Source organism: Sander vitreus, chromosome 5, assembly GCF_031162955.1.
Source record: "Sander vitreus isolate 19-12246 chromosome 5, sanVit1, whole genome shotgun sequence".
Taxonomy (NCBI): Eukaryota; Metazoa; Chordata; class Actinopteri; order Perciformes; family Percidae; genus Sander; species Sander vitreus.
This window is the reverse complement of record NC_135859.1, coordinates 3,502,084-3,523,098: the sequence shown is the minus strand read 5'-3', so window position 1 is coordinate 3,523,098 and position 21,015 is coordinate 3,502,084. Positions and strand designations below refer to the sequence as shown.

The window sequence follows — 21,015 nt, the reverse complement described above, 5'->3', positions numbered from 1 at the left end:
GTATCGAATACATTAGCACTTAGCGGTGAAGCACTAGGTGCTTCATGAGAACTCAAGACATCATTTAGTGCGACTATAATGGTCGTAGACTGTAGGGTGGTAAATGTGGGAGCTTTGTGTATTATTTCAGTTGAATCCATGGGAGGTTGTAAATGGCCAATGAAGAGGTAAGGTGATGAGTTAAAGTAGCAGTCCTGTTTACTTACCTTTTGGCATCCGCGTGAGGGGAGGATCACAGCACTCCATGTGGAAGCCCCGGTCACAGGAGTCACAGAACAACATGTTGTCCTTAACAGTACAGACACACACGTAGTATGGATGATTATCAAGTCGCTTTAGATTAGGGCTGCGTAAACAATCATATTTTCGTCACGACTTTGGCTCCTAACGATCACAAAAACAATGCAATCAAGAAAAAAAAGATGTATTTTGCACATTACATTTTGCAAGTAAACTGTTTATTAGGGGCCGAGCAGCGAAGCTGCGTGGACCCTATTGTTTTTGCCTGTTTTGTCTTGTGTTCTGAAGGGGAATTCAAAGAGTTGAACGGGAGAAGTATTAAGGGAAACTTCACAGTTCAAGGTGTTTCACTGTTGATTTGTTTGACTGTTTCACAGTTGCTGTTTTTTAATTCAATAAATGCAACATCTTTCCAAAAGTCAATGAGTAATCTTGTTAATTCATCGTGATTTCAATATTTACCAAAATAATTGTGATTATTAGGGGTGTAAGAAAAAATATCGATGCACTTGAGTATCGCGATATTTTATTTTGCAATACTGTATCGATTTAAAAAAAAAAAAAAAAAGGTATTAAAAAATATTCATGTAAGACAGTGGTTGACAATGATGTTGTGTTTAAACCCCCTACTGCTAGATGGCTATGCTGAGACACACCACTAGTGTCCTTGCCTAACAGTGCCTAGCAGTGCCTGACTTTTTGCTAGAAGCTAACAACGTAGCTATGGCTGAACTTTGGCCTACTTTAGCATATAAACATTAGCTCACTAAGAACCTGGGAACCACAATCTCAAACTGGCAGTTTGGTTTTCTGTGTACTGACTTGTTTACCTAAAGTAAACTTCTTTGACTTTTATGAACATCGTGTCTTTTTTTAAATATTAGTTTTTTTTAATTATACTTTAAAAAAAATCCCAATATATCGCCTTACGCACAGTATCGAAATATATTGCAATATATTGAATCGTGACCCATGTATCGTGATACGTATCGTATCGCCAGGTTCTTGCCAATACACAGCCCTAGTGGTTATGATTATTTTATTTTTCATTATTGAGCAGCCCTACTTTAGATGTGTCTCAGTGACCCAATTTAATAGGGAGGCATTGTACATGATATACATACAGTACCAGTCAAAAGTTTGGAGACACTTTCCCGTTCACTTGAATGAGAAAGTGAAACATTTGACTGGTACTGTACATGAAAGCTAGAACAAGATATTGGGGGGGAATTTTATTTTTTATTAAAAGGACAATTCCGGTTCAAAATGAACCTAGGGGTTAATAACATATGTGTACTGAGTCGACCGGAAACAGATTTCCACTTACATATGCACAAAAGTGCATTAAAATACTTTGTTTGATTACTATGAATTTGCCATTTAAAGTCAGACAGTACTTTGAGAATATCCACCATGACTGGCTTAAGCAACTTCTTTGTTTGCAAAGATGAATTTTCTCACCGTCAAACCTCTCTACAAACGTTTGAATAACAATGATTCCTCGCTTGACAAGTAGGAGAAAAAAAGAAGATTGAAATCATGCTGGTACTGACTAAAATAGCTCAATCCCAGGACCACAGATATGTCTATCAGCATCTCTATCTGGTACTTAAGCAGGGAAGAAGAGTGCTCACAGACACCGTTAGGCTGCCAGGCCGCCATATTCGCTCATCCACTCACCGCATTCTTTCCTTGATCCTGACAGCTGCTGCAAGTCTTGCATTCGATGCACTGCCACCACAGAGCCTTGACTCGCGCTGTGAGCTCTGGGGAGAACTTGAGACAGGACGGGTGGCCTGCAGGTAGATAGACACGCATACACAAACAAATGCGTCAACGTCACAGGCTCTTTTGCCGCCGCTGACTGACAGCTGTGACCCACTTGCATCATCGCAGGAGGAAGAAGAAGAAAAAAGAACTCCTTTTGGAATTGAAAGCCCTTACTGAATCAAAGCTGGCTGTAAAGAGTGTGTTCAAACATAAATGACAATCTGTCAGAGCTGTGCTTTTGCTGTTTTGAAGAATAGCTGTAGAGTAGATGGTCTTGTCTGGGACAGAAACCCACTGAGGAAAGAGGAGGATCACAATCTCTCCTCTGCTTTCACTAAGCTGGAGGAAAAGCATAATTATATCCCACTTTCTCTGAAAACATAGGCTGGTGCCAGTCTGTCCGTTATTGTGTTTGTCTAACTCAATTTTAAGCATGAGATCCTGGACCAAAAAAAAAAAAAAATGGGCAGAGGTAAAAGAAAAATAACCAAAATAACACAACAGAACAACTATAAAGAATAACTCTAGAAGGAACTAGAATGGCTACAATTCCTTAAGAAAATGTAAGTGTGCTCACAGCTTAAAAATAGCAATTGAACCATTTGAAATGTTTGAAATACTGAAAAACTAAATGAAGGGGCAGTCCTAATGTAATTAGTCAAAGAAGATGAAATAATAGCTAATGGAATTCTCAGTTAGTTGAAATGTCAGTGGACACATAACCACTGTAAGCAGTTGAAGTGGCAGTTGAACAGGAAGCTGAATAGTAATTGAACATGAAAGTAATTGAAGTGTGTGTGTCTGTACATAGTTACGTGCAGCTTCCTAAAATGACACTCACAGTAGTCTTTTTCCAGCTCCAGGATGGTGTGCCTGGCATTGGGCTTGTATTGGTTTTAAAACTACAAATGTCTATTTTTAAAAGAGATTTTTTTGTTTTTTTAGAGACTACAGATTTGCGCCTACATGATAGAGACAGAGAGCATCACGTCATACTCTGAAAGCCGCGGGGAGAGTTCTTCCCGCCCCCATCGTAAATGCTCTCTCTCTCTCTCTCTCTCTCTCTCTCTCTAACTGCATGTATTCTAACCAATCACACTTCCAACCAAGCTATACTTTGCAAACAGCTGATTGGATCATTTTCCTCTGTGGTTACTAGGACACTTTAACCAAGTCACAGACTGAAATGGGGCTAGGATCTGGGGTCTTACTGGTCACAGAGCAGCACTCACTCACCACTATTGCCACAGTCGGCGCAGGAGATGAGCTCCTCGGGCCTCTTATCGCGATTCTGCTCCTTGGTGCCCAGGCAGAAGCTGCAGATGGGGATGGGCTCTGCCACCGGCTGGCAGACAGACAGAAGAGAAAGGGGGGGGTTGAGACCGTCAGTCAACTTAACAGCTTAATTGTACAAGTGAAAATAACAAAGTGGCCCTGCCACAGTGAATGACTGCTGTGTGCATTAACAAGCCAACAGCGGACTGGAGAACTACAGTGACACCAGAGAGCATGTGGATCTGTGAACAGAGAGTTTAGGATAATGAAGAACGTGAGAGCTACACGGTGACTACGGAGCGTGTATTACTTAAGTGGCATGTCATAGAGGCTGCCACCGTGTGTCAATGTCTCTGCCGACTCCTGTGTTGTGTGATCAAAAGCTGTACCTCGGTTTCTTTGGTTGTACTGGCTGAGGAGTTTAATTCCACTGCAACATGTCCCATTTCACACTTATTCTGGAACATGGCATCAGACATTCATTCCTGGTGCTGCATAAATCTTCTCTCTGTCCTAGGGCTGGACAATATATTGATATTGTGATATGAGAGTAGATATCGTTTTGGATATTGTAATATGGTAAGTGTTGTCTTTTCCTGATTTTAAAGGCTGCATTAAGTGATGTCATGTTCCAACTTACCAGACTTACTAGCCGTTCTCAGGGTTTCCCCTACCATTATAAAGGTAAGGTGCAGCACCTAAGCCGTTTTGGGCACCATCTAAATCAAGTGAATGTAAAATCAATCGGGAGCATCAAAACTAACTCAGTTACTTTTCTCAGAACTAATGGCTGTAGTTGGTAAGGCTGAGCAATTTTATCGATTCTGTGATATAAATCGATATTTTTTTTCCCAAGAAAGTATCGATTTTTAAGCCGCGAGTATCGATACATAAGTCCCATTCAAATCCCCCGTTTGTCCAATCTTGCTGCCGGTTTTCATTTTCTGGGAAACAATCAGACTGTTAATGGAAACAATACAGAGCAGCGCCGCCTGCTGCTATGGAGACGTATTACGTTTCGCGCACACGCAGAGCGTACGCTCAAGTCGGCGTTTCTTCGGTGTGTTCTGAGGAGAAGCCATGGTACTACGTTTACTTACCTGGTGGCTAGACTGGCTACCTCATATGTTCAGTGTCAAGCTAAAAAAGCTGTCAAAGAAACTGTTCAGAACAGACCACTTGCTGCACTTTTTAACTCTCCATTGTTAATTGCAATACTGCACTTTATTTACTTTTCAAAGGCTTGTACGCTTTCAATAAATGGAACTAATTTTCTCAACACATCTTTGATTCATTTTGTCCAGCATTTGCAAGCTGTAGACTCTGTCCAGTCAGAGACATATGTTGTGTAATTGATGTTTTTAGTTTTCAGTTCAATTAATTAAATCCAAGTAAATGGAACACTCACAAGATGTCACCAAAACCACTGTCCCCTTTAAATCTTTCAGAAAATAATGTAAGTGTATCGAATTATATTGAATCGTATCGTTGGCTAAATATCGTGATATATATCGTATCGTGAGCTGAATATCGTGTATCGTATCGTGAGATTAGTGTATCGCTACAGCCCTAGTAGTTGGTCTCTGGTGGACTTTTTTTGCAAGTTTTGTATTTAAGGTTTTGGATTGTTTTATTTATTATCTGCTCTAGCTTTTAGAAAAATGTAACATTTTCTTGAGGGAGGACCCCTAAACCCCCAGACAAATACGTGCACCTAAGTCTTCCACTAACCTGGGGAAAACCCTGTCTTCTGTTATTTGCCTTTACCCACTTAGTCATTAAATCGACATGGTTGATGATTATTTATCCAAAATGTCATTGTGTAAATAACATTTTGTTGAAGCACCAAGTGTCAACCCTACAATATCATCGCAATATCGACATCAAGGTATTTGGTCAAGAATGTCGTGATATTTGATTTTCTTGAGATCGCCCGGCCCTAGTCTGTCCCCGAAAACACAAACCATGCCAGCGGGCGTGCACTCAGTGACACAGAACACATTATCGAATATGCACACAAGCGCAGGACTAAGCCAGGTTTGTGTCCAGGCAAACAGAAGGCAGGATAAGACTTAATATGTTGTTAAGCATCAAATAGGACGCCCGTGTCAAATGAAGTTGAAAAATCACATCCCTGAAGCACTGCAGGTGCACTTCACACGCAGAAACACAAGAGGGAGGGGCCATGGGCCGACTCTCCTTGAAAGTCTCCGGGACACCCTGAGGGGAAGTGGCGGCTTACTGCTACCTCAGAGTACAACACAAGTCATTTTCAGCAACACATTCGGTCTACTGACGAATATACAGCATATAAAAGTAAGTCAAATTTGTATTACGGTCACAACTTCAACAGAAAAATATGTATACTCTGGCTGTAATATTGACAGTTCACATAAATGTACTGTACACAAATTAATTTTGGCAGCATCAAATGGCAGGAGGAACTTGCATTGTGTTTTTACAATTCTGTAACAGTGTTGTACTGGGATTTAAGGTGCCTATACAACTAATTTTGACCATTTTGATTAACTATTGTTTATCTACGGTGGCCGACAGGGGCAAACGCCCTGCAACTTAAGAAAACACACAGAAATAGACAACACACAAGCAAACACAAGCAAATTAAGAAAACAACTTCATTCATTTGACAACACATGTGGAGCATTCAGCAAACGTGCTGCAAAGACACACGGCACAACGAAATACATAAACGCACTGCAAATATGAAACGATGCAAAAAGAAAAGCACACAAACCCGGAAAACAAATGCAACAAAAAAACGCTGCATCCAGATTACACAACGGAAGTTCTCCAGACCTCTAGAGGGAGCAGCTAAGTGTCGCCGGTAAGAGTCGCCGGTTCAAGTCCCCCTACAGGTCAAAGTATGGAGTGTGGACTGGTAGCTGGAGACATCGTTTTGGGCACTGCCAAGTTGCTCTTGAGCAAGGCACCAAAACTGTCCAGCAGTCGCAGCCTCCTCACTCCGAAATCTCTCCATTTGTGCATGTATAGGACCTGAGCATGTGTGTGTATTTCAGGCCTGTGTGTAGTGTGTTCTAACAACAGAGTGAAAATCTAAGTCTAAATAAATTAAAGTGATGGACACTCTGAAGGAGCCACAGGGCTTCATGGTAGACACTGGGTACGTCCCACGTCGTTACATTGCATCCACGTTTCCTTCCTCGCGTCTTAGTCCTTCCCACCGAGGAAATCGTGCGAGGAGAGAGGAAACGAGGAAATGTGTTTTTAGAGGGATGAGCCCTTTCCTCTGAAGCGCCACGTGAATTCGTCAGCTGTATGGGCGGAGTTAGCAACGGCTTTCAGCTGCACGGCTTCTGGGAAGGCGGCTCTTGTGTATCCTCGCTCATAGCTCCTCTGAGATCCTTCCACGATCCTCGCTCTTCGGAGCAGGAAAAATAATAGCTTTGAGACGGCCAGAACAAAAGAGGGCCAGAGCGGCTTCCGGTTCAAGCGAGAGAGATATCAAATAAGAGACTTGGGAAGCAGCCAATGTGCCTCTGCAGCAAAGAGGAAGCCTCTGTTGAAAACAGCTCACATGACATCTGGCCTGGTGTTTGCCACCAGGCACGTGGGAGACTCTGAGACTAAGTGGAAGAGGGTTCTGTGATCTGATGACACCAAAGTAGAGCTGTTTGGCCATTAAACAAAACTTATGTGTAAGAACAACAAACCCTGCATGGATGGTAGCATTGTGCTGTGGGGATGCTTTGCTGCAGCACGCCACTGAAGGTAGCAGGCAACATGACTGCGGCAAAATCTGTAAGAGAACTACCACATGGGAGAAGACACTTGCCCAAATATAAAAACCAAAGTCCTAAAACAACAATGTCCTGGAGTGGACAAGTCACAATCCAAACCTCAACTTGTGGCAGGACTTGGAACTTGCTGTTCACTCCCAGTCCTCCTTAAACTTGACAGAAACTTAAGAAGTGTCCCAGCACGCACAACTTAAAGCACTTCTTGTGTTTTTTGAAGTTAAGGCTAAGCAACACATGCCTGCCGCCTTAACTACGTCAAAAAAAAACATTTCCATAATAACGTCAGATAACGTCCATAATAATTGGACTTTGGGTTTGATTTTTTTTAACAGTTTTCAGTGCTTATGAGGAGCAATATGAGAGAGAAATTTGGTGATCACTGATCGTTGTTTAGGTACATTAAACCACGTTAAGCTTTTTCACGTTACGACTAAAGCCCATGAGAACCGTGGAGAGTCAACCCACAGCCGCTCCGCTGCCCTGCTGAAAATGTGAAGCAGAAACGCGTAATGTCAGATAGCGTCCATAATAATTGGACTTTGGGTTCGATCTTTTTCAGTTTTCAGTGGTTATGAGGAACTAAATGTCGTTTATTCACATTTAAAATGGGATAAAATCGCCATGTCACCGCCGCGTGTGGTCGTTTGTGGGAGTTTGTCAACAAATGTGCGGGCAGCTGGGGCACGCCCGGGCAGAGACGGGGTGAGCGGACTTACCGGAGCGTTGGCATATGGCAGGCAGAGAGCATTTATATATGCTTCTCTGTCCTGTTCTTCACATCAGTGAGGCTTTCTTCTCTTTTTTCAACGAAGTGAATACATGACGAAGAGACTGGAACTGTCCATCACCTCCCGCTCGTGGAACGTCCCGGCTGTTGCCTGGTCTTTGAGACACAGCCGTTGTTTTTGGTTTTTTTTTGTTCATCGTTACACTCTATTACGGTTAGTTAGCGTAGTTAAACACTACACACAGTGAAATTACGTGTCCCGTTTTTATTTCACGGGTACGCTGTGCTTTGGGTGAGTGAAGCTATGGACTGAGCTCTGTTATCTCAGAGCTGTTTGTTTTGGAGACGAGTTGTCAGGCGAAGTGGAAGACAGCGTGTCACGGGGAGGATGATGGAAGCCATGCGAGTAACACTGTTATAGCACTTTTTTTTTTAAATAGTTTTTTAAGTAGTTTACACCCCATTCTCTCCCACCCCTGCACAGTATTCTCTGAGCAGTAAGTTAGCCTTGGCCTGTGATAATATGTGATATCTTAAAAAGGGAACAAACTGTAATGACAAGGCAAAGCACGGATATAAAAATGTAGTTTATTGTTAGAATTTTTTCCTCAACATTTTTTCACCCTCATACGTCCATCACTTACTATGAATTTACAGGATAGCTGCCAAAAATAACAAAAAAATTTAAAAAGGAAGTCTATTCCCAAGCACATCCCTGGTGACCACGCAGGATACACTATGAGAAGATACTAATCTGCATATTTTATATCATTGTAAAATTTCAGAAATCATGACAAACTTTGAAGAAAGCACACACCTAAGGTCGTAACGTTTACTTCAACTCTCAGGGGAAAATCCAATCATTTATGTTAAAAAAACAAACATGACATTCACTGAAGATAGTGTTACAAGGTTTTCTTCAGGACAACAGGGAGTATCTTTATATGCACACTGATATTCCACCATTTTTTTCGAATATGACAATATTCTGAATTTGATACAGGTCATGTAAACAGCATATTCCGTTTGGATATTCCAAATTTAGCATTTTCCAATTAAGACGTGGGATATGCCGGTATTATTCGCGTTTTAGCAGCATTCTTTGGACATGCATACAGCTTATTCGGAATATGCGTCTCAATCAGGGGTTTTACCACAGTTTGAGACAGTTTACAGCCAGTTTACAGCTTAGGGTCAAGCTTTGTGCGTTGCTATGGTTGTTATACACAAACCAACTAGCCAAGGTAGAGATTCATGCCCTAAAGAAAAGTCCACATCTCTGGTTGGAAGGAGAAACACCTATTTTTAAAACATTATGAAAAGACTCGGATATCACCATGTTTTTGGATATCTGGATATGCGCAAACATCGTAACGCCGACTTTTTTTTAAGAAGGTGGTCGAAGGAATGAAAGAAAAGAAGAAGGAGAAAAGAAAGAAAGAAGACACTTTATTTATTAGTCTCATCCAATCGTACAGTACAATGTAGGGAAATTCAATTTGACACGCGGCCGGAGGAGCCAGGGATTGAACTGCCAGTCTTGTGATTGGAGGACAACCCGCTCTACCTCTCCACAGCCCAGATGAATGCTGTGTTTGCACGGTCAAACAAGTCCGCCACCGAAAAAAAATCATATTTTGCACGGCTGCATGTAAACGGGATTATAAATGGAATATACACTTTATTAGCCATGTAAACAGCTTAGTCGGAATATTGTCTTTTTGTGGAATAAGGGCAAAAAGGGAGATATTTTGTGCATGTAAACGTAGCGTGAATGCACATAGCTGCAGAGAGCTGGGCAGGCAGCAGGTCCGGGCAGGGAGGAGACAGGGACAAGAGCTTGATTTATTGGGTTCATTTCTTTCTGACTCGAGCTCCTTCCAACACCCCCCCCCATACCCCTCTACCCACCCACCTAACAGCACAGGGACAGAGAGAGCAAGAGATACAAAAGGTGTGGAGTGAGGGAGTAGGGGGAGAAAGAGGTAAAGAGAGGAAGGGTGTAAAGAATGAGTAGCGAAGAGAGAGGCAGATAAGCACAGACAAGCTGGGTGCAAAGAGGAAGATGGAGTCTTCCTTCAGGATAAATGTACAAGCACTAGTTCTCCGTTTCTGAAACCATTTTACATTCTCACAGGTAAAAGTATATAAAATGGTGATCATCTACTGGATTGTACTGCAAGATTCCAAAACAAATCATTAATAATGACCTGAATGTGTGATGAGAATAGCTACATTGGGGCTGCAAAACAAACGAACAAAGTCACTGGAGAGAAATGGACGTCAGCAGCGAGAAGAAAGAAAAGAGGAGCAGGGGGAAAAAAAGAGAGTGAGGACATAAATAAGAATCCAGAGGGCAGGAGAGTGAAGGAAATGGAAAGTGTAAAGAAAGAGAGAAAATCTGCGGCAGCAGTCTGAGCAGCCTGCGTGCGACCAACACCTCAATCATTCCTGACGCTTAACCCCTTCCCCGCTGGAGGAGGTCAACTGCTCCCGCTCGCCCTGCGTGCGCTCGGGTAAACACGAGCCAAGAGCACGCGAATCACCTTTCACAGATACGCACGTTACAGTGAGGCTTCGGTTACTGGCTGCCACTGTAAATTAATCCCCCAACAGATACTAAAAAATGAAAAGCTAATCCTCCCTCCACGACAGGGATATTGGAACAGTGAAACACGATCCTCAAATTCCTCCTGAGAGCTGGCCAGGATTGCTTTTACACAAAAACATCGTACTAGAAATGTCTTACATCGACTGACTGTTGAGTCTCATGGTTGTCTTTTGACTTAAGGTGCGTGTGTGTATTTTTAGCCTGTGTGTTCATGCTTTGGCATGTGCTCTTCTTCCCCCCCCCCCCAACGTCAGGAGTGCTCAGGAACAAAACGTTGCTTTGGGCCAAAAAGACACGCCTTGTGGCAACTGTTTGCAACTAGCCGCATGGACTGGGTGGACTTGAAATGCCATGAAAACATGTCTTACAAGTTCCTCTTTAAACAACAGCCTACACACAGACGGACAGGTGAAGGTACCCTAGTCTGACCCAGCTGACACACCCACTCATGCTTTATGGCTCACTTAAGCACAACACTGAGCTCCAGTGTCAGCCTAGTTCTTCGTTTTTGTTTTCATATGGTCAAAATGAATGCCAGAGGGCTGAGGCAACATGCAGCATAGTCTGAGACCTTGTGCATAGAGATAATAGGTTATAGAAAACAACTAGGGTTGGCCTGGTTTCCCCTCTATTAAAAGGCTTCTGTTATCCAAAGACAGAGGACAGGAGAGTGAGACAGGAAGGAGAGAACAATGGAGGAAGGACGAAAGGAGCGGGAGAAATGGAGGAGGAGGAGGAGGAGGAGGAGGGGAGAAAGGATGAAAGGCAATGGGAGAAAAGAGAAAGAGGGAAAAGCGCTGCTGTTGTCCTTGTCTCGTCTCAAGTCAAGGATCTCATTAACATGGGAGCCCAATCTCGGCATCCCCCACCACCACCACCACCACACTTCCCTTACGCCCCCCCCCCCACACCACCTCCAACACAAACTCATTGATCACCGTTACGGGACACACCGTGCAAGCAGAGACAACGCAAACACATTTGCACTTGTAGTCGTTAGATGGCGCTAAGCACAAACAGTCATGAGACACACCTCAACTCGCCACGCCATGGCGCACTGTCATACAAGAGGACACAAAACATGTACGCGCGGATGTTTAAGTGACATCAGTTGACAGGTAGAAGATCGGAAATCCCTGTAGCCATGCTGGCCTAGGAATGACTTGAAAGTGGCCGGTCTACATTTGAATGTGACATCTACAACGCCCTGTGAGAAGACCAACGTGTGCTCCCTTTCAGCCAAGCATCACCCTCCATTAATGGCGGGGTTAGCCAGGGAACACAAAGCTAAATCACTGCATCAAACGGAGCGGGGCTGGCCGCGCTCCAGCCGTCACTTCCACAGCTGCTCAACACATTGGCTCTATTTGTGGGGTGGTGAGGTTAGCCATACGCAAGGCCTCACACAGCTACACTTCCCGTGCCAAATGCCATTCACATCACAGTCGCTGGTGAGCTCGAGGTAAGTGCTCCCCCATGGGCGCTGACACTACTGCTGCTAATGCTGTTTCGATGGGCTCATGGCTCGCAGAGTCTGTTCCTGGTTGTTGTTCTGCAGCAAATAGGTCAAATTGGAACACCTTCACTGAAATAGGCAAATGATGGCTGGTGCTAAGACTACACACTGTATAAACACACTGGCCGGCATGTATTTTGTGATAAGATAGACACAGAGCTCACTATGGACAGTTTTTAAATCATAATTATTTTCAAAAGACATAGTCTAGATGAAAAGTTGAGTAGAATGATGACATGGTGCTCTTTGGATGCTTTTATATAGGTCTTAGTGGTCTCCTAATACTGTATCTGAAGTCTCTTTTATATAGACCTTAGTGGTCCCCTAATACTGTATCTGAAGTCTCTTTTATATAGACCTTAGTGGTCCCCTAATACTGTATCTGAAGTCTCTTTTATATAGACCTTAGTGGTCCCCTAATACTGTATCTGAAGTCTCTTTTATATAGGCCTTAGTGGTCCCTAATACTGTATCTGAAGTCTCTTTTATATAGACCTTAGTGGTCCCTAATACTGTATCTGAAGTCTCTTTTATATAGACCTTAGTGGTCCCCTAATACTGTATCTGAAGTCTCTTTCCCGAAATTCAGCCTTGGTGCAGAATTACGCCACTAGAGCCAGTCCCACAATGAGCTTTCCTTAGGATGTGCCATTTCTGTGGGTGTGGCTGGGGTGTGTGGCCGTGACCAACTGCCACTTTGCTCGTTTGAAAGCCATGTCGTCTCTCTCTTTCTCATGGGTGGGCCAAATTCTCTGGGCGGGCAAAGCAGAGAAAGGGGAGGTAACCTTTCCCCTTATGACATCATAAAGGGAAGATTCCAGATCGGCCCATCTGAGCTTTCATTTTCTCAAAAGGCAGAGCAGGATACCCAGGGCTCGGTTTACATCTATCACCATTTCTAGCCACTGGGGGACCACAGGCAGGCTTGGGGAACGCATATTAATGTTAAAAAACCTCATAAACTGAAATTTTCGTGGCATGGGACCTTGGAGCGCCACAAGCCCCGCGAAATGACACATTTCAATATCAGAATTTGATCCATTCAGTCCGATAACATTTGGAAAGTCTAGAAGAGCAGCATGATTGAATCATTTAATCCCCATTCAAATTAGCGGAGTGCCAAACCTGAAGTGGCCGGCTCGGGATGCGGAGGTCTCTAGTGCGCCTGCTCTGTGGGTCGCACAGTGCAAAGTAGTGTCGATCATCCGGCTCATTTTTGGCGATGATGGCTTCATGCGCCACTGAGCAACTCTCATAGGAATGAACGGGGCTCCGCCTCGAACGCTATATCCAGTTCTTATAATACAGTGCTCAGCACAAGTGAATACACCCATGCTATAGTTGACTAAAAAGAGGAATAAAAAAATAATCTTTTGGAAATTTATCTTAATGCCTTAATTAAAAAAATGAGGAAAAATCCAATCTTTAAGGACACCAATTTTCTTTATGAATGAATAATGTAACATAAACAAATAAATGTTCTTCCTTAAAATACAAGGGGCATAAGTAAGTCAGTACACCCCTATGTTAAATTCCCATAGAGGCAGGCAGATTTTTATTTTTAAAGGCCAGTTATTTCATGGATCCAGGATACTATGATCCTGATAAAGTTCCCTTGGCCTTTGGAATTAAAATAGTACTGTACATCCATGACTGTCTCGAGTAACTCAAGGACACCGTTTCTGGAAACAGTTTAAATGTCATTTTTAACTACTATGAGCACCGTACTCTTAGAGGCAGATTTCACACAAAAAATACACACATAACACAAGTGGAAAGATACCCCTTAGGGTAAAAAAAGAAAAAAGAAAGTATGCCCAGCACGATTTGTGTGAACTGACCCTTTAAATAAATGAATGCTCTTTAGTTTTTCCATTTCTCTGCTGCTGTGTACCGCTAAATGTCAAACAAGAACTGGGTCTGTGGTAGCAGCGCAGCATGAGGTTAAAGCTGGTGCCATCAGAGAGTGGAACAAGCTCTTTCAACTTTGGGGGACTAATAATGGGTCAACTGAGGCCAGGGCTCTGGCAGAATGGAAACAACAGATGCCTGACAAGGAAATGGAGGCCGAAATAAAGAATCTCTACAAAGCTTCACCTCCTCCTTGAAAAAAATGGATCAGTCCAAAATCTGAAATTCGAGTTGACAATGGGGAGTCAAGGGAGACCATTTCATTGCACACAGCTTTTCCCCAGCATTTCTGTGGCGTGGTGCGAATCCTGAGAATGTTTCCGTCCAGCCTGCAAACACACAAAATCATCTCCTGTGATGGTAACATGATGGGGGATGGAAAGGGAAGAGAGAGAAAAAGAAGCAGGTTGCACCCGAGGCATATAATCGATGTCTGAGGGCATTTTGTATTCACGGTCATCCGAGTGACGACACATGATGTCTTCACCTTGAGCCAAAACAAGCTGAGGTAATGTGTGTGTGTGTGTGTGTGTGTGTGTGTGTGTGTGTGTGTGGGAGAGAGAGACAGGTGGGGGTTGATCAGAAAGTGGAAAAGTGGAATAAATATATCTATGATGGTTCATAATAAGCTAATGTAGCAGCTCCACACAACCATTACCAGCAAAGCAACCATTAGCTGCAGAATGCTAGCCTGTTACGGGGTCAGTGGGACGTTTTGGAGGGAACTCACAGCAACCACAACACCGTGCACATGCAGAAAGTGTGACTGAGCGTATACGTTGTTCACGCGCCACTTTTTTCACATGTCCTCGCCGTGACACTGCACGTCGACATCGAGAACTCTGGTTCACCCCGCTCCAGCTGTTGAGGAGAGGGCAACCGCGGGGCAGGGAGATTGCTCTTGCCTATTATGATGGGATGAACATCACACACACACACACAACACTATATAACCACACGGATATACACACAAAGGCTCAGCATCACCCCATCCCCATCTAATGGCCGTAGCCTCATACTGCTAACGGGTGCTTAGGGAGGCAATGAGGTTTGCCATCTATATATCCATGACCCCTGGTTGACTTCACTCCCCCATTCACCTCCCCCTTCATGACCTGGCAATGGCACCCTATTAGGGTGAGACAGAAATAGGGTCTGGGATCCCGTTTGAATGGAGCGCTCCGACACAAACATCAGCATGTTGAGTACACAAATCTCCCCACAAATGGGGTCAAAGCCAGTGCTTAGCCATTTGTTTTGATTTTCCTCCCCCCTGTGCCTTCACTTGTACTCTCTATCCCCCCCGTCTTCCTTGGGAAATCATAACCGTTAGCAATCATGCGGGGCAATACCGCAATGATGCACCTTTGGAAGAGTAGGGGAACGGAGGAGAGTGATCGTGCAACGCCGACTCTTTCTATCTCTTTGGTGCATAATGCCACTTGGCACAGGCTAACACATACATCAAGAACAAGCCAACAGTCACTCGGAAAACACACACGATTGAGCAGCAATAAGGTTGCATCCTCTGGAGAGATATATGAAAGCAACATCACAAGAAGGAGCGGGGAGGAGGCGTAAACAGGCTTGTGTGAATGACAGACACAAATGTCAATTTTCTTACTGCTGCAGCGGTTTTTCCATGCCACATCTAGCCTGAAAATGAGACTCGCAAACAACAAAATCTCCCTATTCATGTCCACACATTTAATTCATAATCTTTGACTGATACAAAAAAAAATGATTCACTGATGCAACAGGGTGCTAAAATTCACTCTCTGCCAATATTTAGTTTGAATTTGACTGATATTTACTGGTGCAATGTGAAGTTACACAAAAAAAGGAATTCAAATCATGTACAAACATTGTTTTCACACTGATGTGTGCATTACTTTGTGTTTTCATTTGGTGCCGTGAGGCAGCGTAAGCAGGCCGATCAGTAGCCGAGTCAGAGAGAAAGAGGAGGTTGATCTCTCTTCGTCTTCAGAGTTGGCCATCTGCAGCCAAGCAGGTCACTGTGTTAGGCAGACCTCATGTGACTCCAGCCTGCTCTCTAGGATAATCCTACTTTGTGTGTGTGTGTGTGTGTGTGTGTGTGTGTGTGTGTGTGTGTGTATATCTTTACCAGGACCTTCTGCACCCACACAGGGGCCAGATAAAGCCAGGAGCCAAAACAGTGTTTAGGGCTGCTCTAGTGCCCTGCAGATCTACTAGCTGTCTGATAACCTAGGCCACGAGAGTGGCGGAAAGTAGTGTGCAACTCCAACGGGTTCATTTACATGCTGGTTGTTAGAATGCGTGTTTTGCCATCCGCAGGCCTCTGAAGCAGAGGATTTAGGACATGTGAACTGGTGTGGGTGTGTGGTCTTGTGCCAGAATGCACTCAGTTTGTGTTTGTGTGCCGTTCTGCGTTTCTCCCTTTGCATGCAATTGTATGCTTCTATATGCGAGTGTGTGTGTACACACGTCCCTGGCCCTTAGAAGTAGAGGTTAGCAGCCGGCTGCTTTCTCTGATCAGGTTACAAAAGTGGGTGTGTTCCCTCTCTCGTCTGTCGCCTGCATGTCTGCCTCTCCCTCTCTCTCTCTAACTCATTCTCTCTCTCTCTCTCTCTCGCTTTCTTCTCCCTCTGTCTCCCTTTCTGGTTACAGAGGCCTGTAGCTTGCGTCATCCAGGCCTCTTCCTTTGGCACCACTACAGACCACCTCTCTCACTTGTCTGGGTTCCTCCCCTTCCCTCTCTTCCTTTCTTTCTTCCTTCCACCCACCCATCCCCTGACAGGGAGCAGCCCTGCAGCTGGTCCACACTCCCTACACTAGGCTGGGAGCCATATGACTCTCTCCCCTGACCTCCTCCTCTGCTGAAAACTGGCCCACCAGCCGCCCACCCAGCATCACTCTAGTATTCTACTCTAGTAGCCTGGGCCAATGGCGCGCACAACTGAGATGCTGTCACTCGTACATTCATCCAGCAAAGGTAATGCTGGCCAATGGGTTCAGCAAGGTCTTTCTAACATGTATTCTGACCCGATACCCCTGTTCTCCCCAACACACAGTGATAACGTATAAAACACAGAGAGATGCAGACTCCAGTTTTTGGAAAAGATCCTCACTCTGGTATCTGTCTGATCTTACACACAATGCTCAACCCTTCTCAGCCACTTCTAAAATGACTTTGCCTTGTGCTATCCGGTGTAAACCACTACACCATATGCTGGATGAAAACTCACAACTAAAATTCACACAGTCCAAGTCTATACTGTAAATTACAGGCCTTGGGTATATTGCCAGCTGATACATCCGGACACAACTGGGTATGCAGCAGCTATTATGTAAGTAGAATGAATGTTGTATGGATCGCAAAAAGACCACGAGAGGGTGTTTTCCCAATCACTTTCTTTCTGTTGCTCCAAAAAGTTTGAACTGGGGAGCACATCACATTTCTTGTCATAATTGCCTCAACTACAGTTGTTTCAACAGGATATCCGTGATCTTATCAGACATATCAGACCAAAGTACTTTACGCCCATTATATATATATACACACACACACACACACACACTAAAACCTTTGCTATCAACAGTTCTCAGCAACATCCAAATGATAATTATTATATCTATTTCACGTACCGATAATGCCCATAACGAATGTGACCAGGTTTTTACTATTTAATGCATTTTATCAATGTGTGTAAGTTTGACGTGCATGCACACAGCTTCACATGTATGTTTGAGGCACATGTACATGGAGAGACATTACCTTGTCTTTCTCATGGGGCAACAAGCGGACAGGTGGCAGTGATTCCAGAGACACCGTCCCGGTGCCGTCATCCAGGGAGCTGCTGCGGCTGATGAGCTGGAACAGAGGACCCTGCTTGGCCACGCGTCCATGAGCCACGGCCCTCTTCAGGGCCACCCTCAGCTGCTGGTGGAAGAGGCCGGGCCCCATGGAGCCGCTGCCCGACAAGTAGGCTGCCACATCAGCCTGGCACTTGAGAAAGCGCTCAATGTTCTTTAAGCTGGAGCCGCCAGGCTCATGGAGCCCCTCCAGTGCCCGTTTGATCAACTTGTTCCAGTCGAGTCCCGGTTTCTTCCCAGAATGGGAGTGAGAGCTGCTGCTGCTGCTGCCGCCTCCTCCACCACCACCACCACTTCCACCACCTCCTCCACTTCCACTTCCTCCTCCGCTTCCACTTCCACTTCCACCTCCTCCTCCACAACTTACACCTCCTCCAGAGCTGCCACTACCTTTGGGCTTGGGCAAAGCCAAGCGCCCTGGGTTGTCAGGGTCCTTGTAGGAGTTTAGACCTTTGTTGGTGACCTTGAGGATGGTACCATCCTTGACGCTGAGCTCTAACTGCTCCAGAACCGTTTTGCGGTCCAGACCATGGGACATGGAGACCGCATTGCAAATGCGCTCCTCTGATGGTCTCTGCTTCTGCTTCTTCACCTTCTTGATGGCCTCTAGGATCCATTGGGTGTACATTGGGTTGGCCAGTTTCACCATGGCTGCGGTCTGGGTGGGCACGGGGGCCCTGAGGCCTTACCGCAACGACCACACACAAAAAAGGGACTGTAAGCCAAGGAAACACCTGGCCTGCGCCGTAGCGCCGCCTCCTCCTCTTTGCCCCCTTCCTGCGTATTATCCCTTGTCCTGGGGTCGCACAGAGAGTCCCTCAGAAGCTGAGTATGAGCAGCACGGTAATGAGCAGCTAACCATAGCACAAACCCCCTGAGCCAACACTCTACCTGGTAAAATGCAGTCCACCCACCACCCACTCCCAGCCAGGTGAAGGTCCCTGGCGAGAAGCAGGGGGAGTGGAGGAAGTAGCAGGTCTGTTCTCAACTTAAACTCCCAATGCACACAATGTAGGGTAGAGTAGATGTTGACAATAAGAAGGGCCTTCAAAAAATAAGGCGTTTCCCACTTTGCCTGTCGCAAAGTACCTATACACGGACAATAAAAACTGCTTAGTCAGTTTCCTGCCACCGGCAAACTAGCCAATTCTCTCAATGATTATGGTGAGGGCAATACAGTAAATGTTTTCTGAAGATTATAACATTCCACAAGATGGTGACTTTTTTTCTGCATCCACGTCTCCTCGTCTTTACTTTGCTCTCGCTGTCTTTTACTCTTCCAGCGGTCTGAGCTTCACAGCTCTGGGACGGAAGAGATATCTCACCCCAGGGAGCGACCACGACTGATCACCTGCCTATTGCGCTTCGGTAGCTGACATACCCTGCACAGAAAAAGAAAATAGCACACAGAGAATCAAAGGTTAGGAAAGCCTTGCAGAAAACAAGTGACACCTTTTGATAAAGTAGGAAAAATATTGCAACAAAGTTAAGTATAAGTAAAGGATGAGTTTGAATGAGAAAACATTGACACACCATACTGTGCCTTCACACAGATGTATAAACAAAGCCATGCATGCCCTTAGAAAGCACTGTGAGGTTTGACAATGCACTACTAACAAACTGGAAATTAGAAAAAAAGAGGAATCACTTAACAACAACCATACACTTCTCATATTACATAGACACACAGCCAGACTAGTACAAAACAAACAGGTAAAGTAACCTCTAACGACTACTAGAAATTGCACAGGTGTCTCATATAATGGTGAAAATGAGGAGGGATAAAAGGGTAAACAACATCTTCCTAAAAACTACACCAGCAAGTTGTCCATTGGGCTCGTTGGGTTGCTAAGGTAAACATGATGCAGTCAAAACACAGACTGTTAGCAAACATTAGCTGAGAGGCTAGCTAAAAATCAAAGCTTAGTCAATTGCCGCATTGCCAAACTGTTTCCTGTTGTGCTGTTTACTCTCGCTGATATGATATTGGGCAGCTAAGTATCTGACAACAAGCCTTCCCGCTAACTGCTGTTGTTTAGCAAGCTAACGTTAGAAGCTAACTAACGAGCTAGCTAACGTTACAATTATGTTACTAACGTTGGTTGCTAACCTGAAACGTAAACAGCATGAAACGAGGGGTTAGCCAGCGCTTCAGCTAAAAAAGACAACGTTTCCCCCTTCGACCGATATTTCAGACAATATTAACCAACACACCGCAGCCAACCCAGCAAATAATACCATTTTGAATGTCATCCAGATATTAACGTGAGATCGCGGCCTTGTAAAAGGCACAATGCAACTTGCAGACGGCCATCTCGGCTAGCGGACAAGTGCAAAAAATAAGAAATCATAGCCGCGGATTCTGCAGTATTACATGTTCTACGGCCTCCTTCTCAGCCTTTGGTATGGGCGAGGAGCTTCTGCCTGCTTAGACGCGTACCTACGAGCGGTCCCCACCTCGCTGACTTCCTCCCTCGAACCAACCGCCCTCCCACGTAACGCTACAGCCCGCGGTGCGGTGAAGACAAGGCCGCTAGAGCGGAGTAGCTAGGCCTCGGCTCCCCCCTCCGTATCCCCCACCCACCTCCGCGATCATCATCCCTTCGTACCCCTCTCTCCCTCTACCTCTCGCGGTTCCCCAGAAAGCCCGAGCTGGTTCGGTTCTGGTTTCCGAGGGAAGCTCGGGTAAAGGAGACCGTGTACAAAATCTCATGTTCCCCCATCCGGCTTCCGCTGCTACTCACCGGGATTTCGTGTCGAGCCGCCGAGGAGAAGGTGCCAAAACAGTGCGAAACGGAGACAACAACAAGCCTAAAAATGCAGCCAAAGACCAGGGGTTCTAGAGCCGACGCCATCTTTGAGTGAAACAGGAGCACGGCTGGTGGGGGAGGGGGGAACACAGTGAACCGTCAGGCAGGGCCAAGGGACCGTCTGCATAGTGCGAGGCGAAGATCCAGGGGAAGAAAAATTCACTGCAAGGCGCGGGGGGCGGCGGCGTTGTGCTGTTGCTATGAGAGGGGTGTGGATATTGCTTGAGCACATGAAATGGAAGAAAGGGACAGATGGTGGTGGTGTTGGAGGAAGAAAAAAATAAAAAGAGAGGATAGGTGTTCTCGCATTCTCTGCTGTACTACATCTACATAGGGTGAGATTCAAGGGAGCGTCTGCATTTTGCCCAGCAGTCGTTAAAAAAATAAATAAAAATCAAAGCCAATGAGCATGCCTTAACGTTAGAGGGTATTTTAAGATCAAAGTGAGACACCCCTCCACACTGCAGTCTATTGTAGCAGCTGTGTGTTTTTTAAGATAAAGATGGGAAGAGAGCTACACA

General features: G+C 44.9%; 1 protein-coding gene across 3 annotated transcripts in view; it reads right to left on the bottom strand.

Annotated features, from left to right (window-relative positions):
- Positions 1-20,592, bottom strand: part of kat6a (K(lysine) acetyltransferase 6A) — a 39,846-nt gene extending 19,254 nt beyond the window's left edge. The window contains exons 1-5 of one of the 3 annotated variants that reach the window (XM_078250075.1): positions 20,429-20,592; positions 17,587-19,066; positions 3,247-3,355; positions 1,921-2,036; positions 207-288 (exon numbers count right to left, since the gene is read on the bottom strand). In XM_078250075.1, coding sequence (XP_078106201.1) covers positions 207-288; positions 1,921-2,036; positions 3,247-3,355; positions 17,587-18,333 — 1,054 coding nt within the window. In that variant the 5' untranslated portion in view covers positions 18,334-19,066; positions 20,429-20,592. Of the gene's footprint in view, positions 1-206; positions 289-1,920; positions 2,037-3,246; positions 3,356-17,586; positions 19,067-20,058; positions 20,122-20,428 lie in introns of those variants that run through there. The other 2 variants (XM_078250072.1, XM_078250073.1) reach the window with 2 other exon arrangements.
- Between the last annotated feature and the right edge of the window lie 423 nt (positions 20,593-21,015).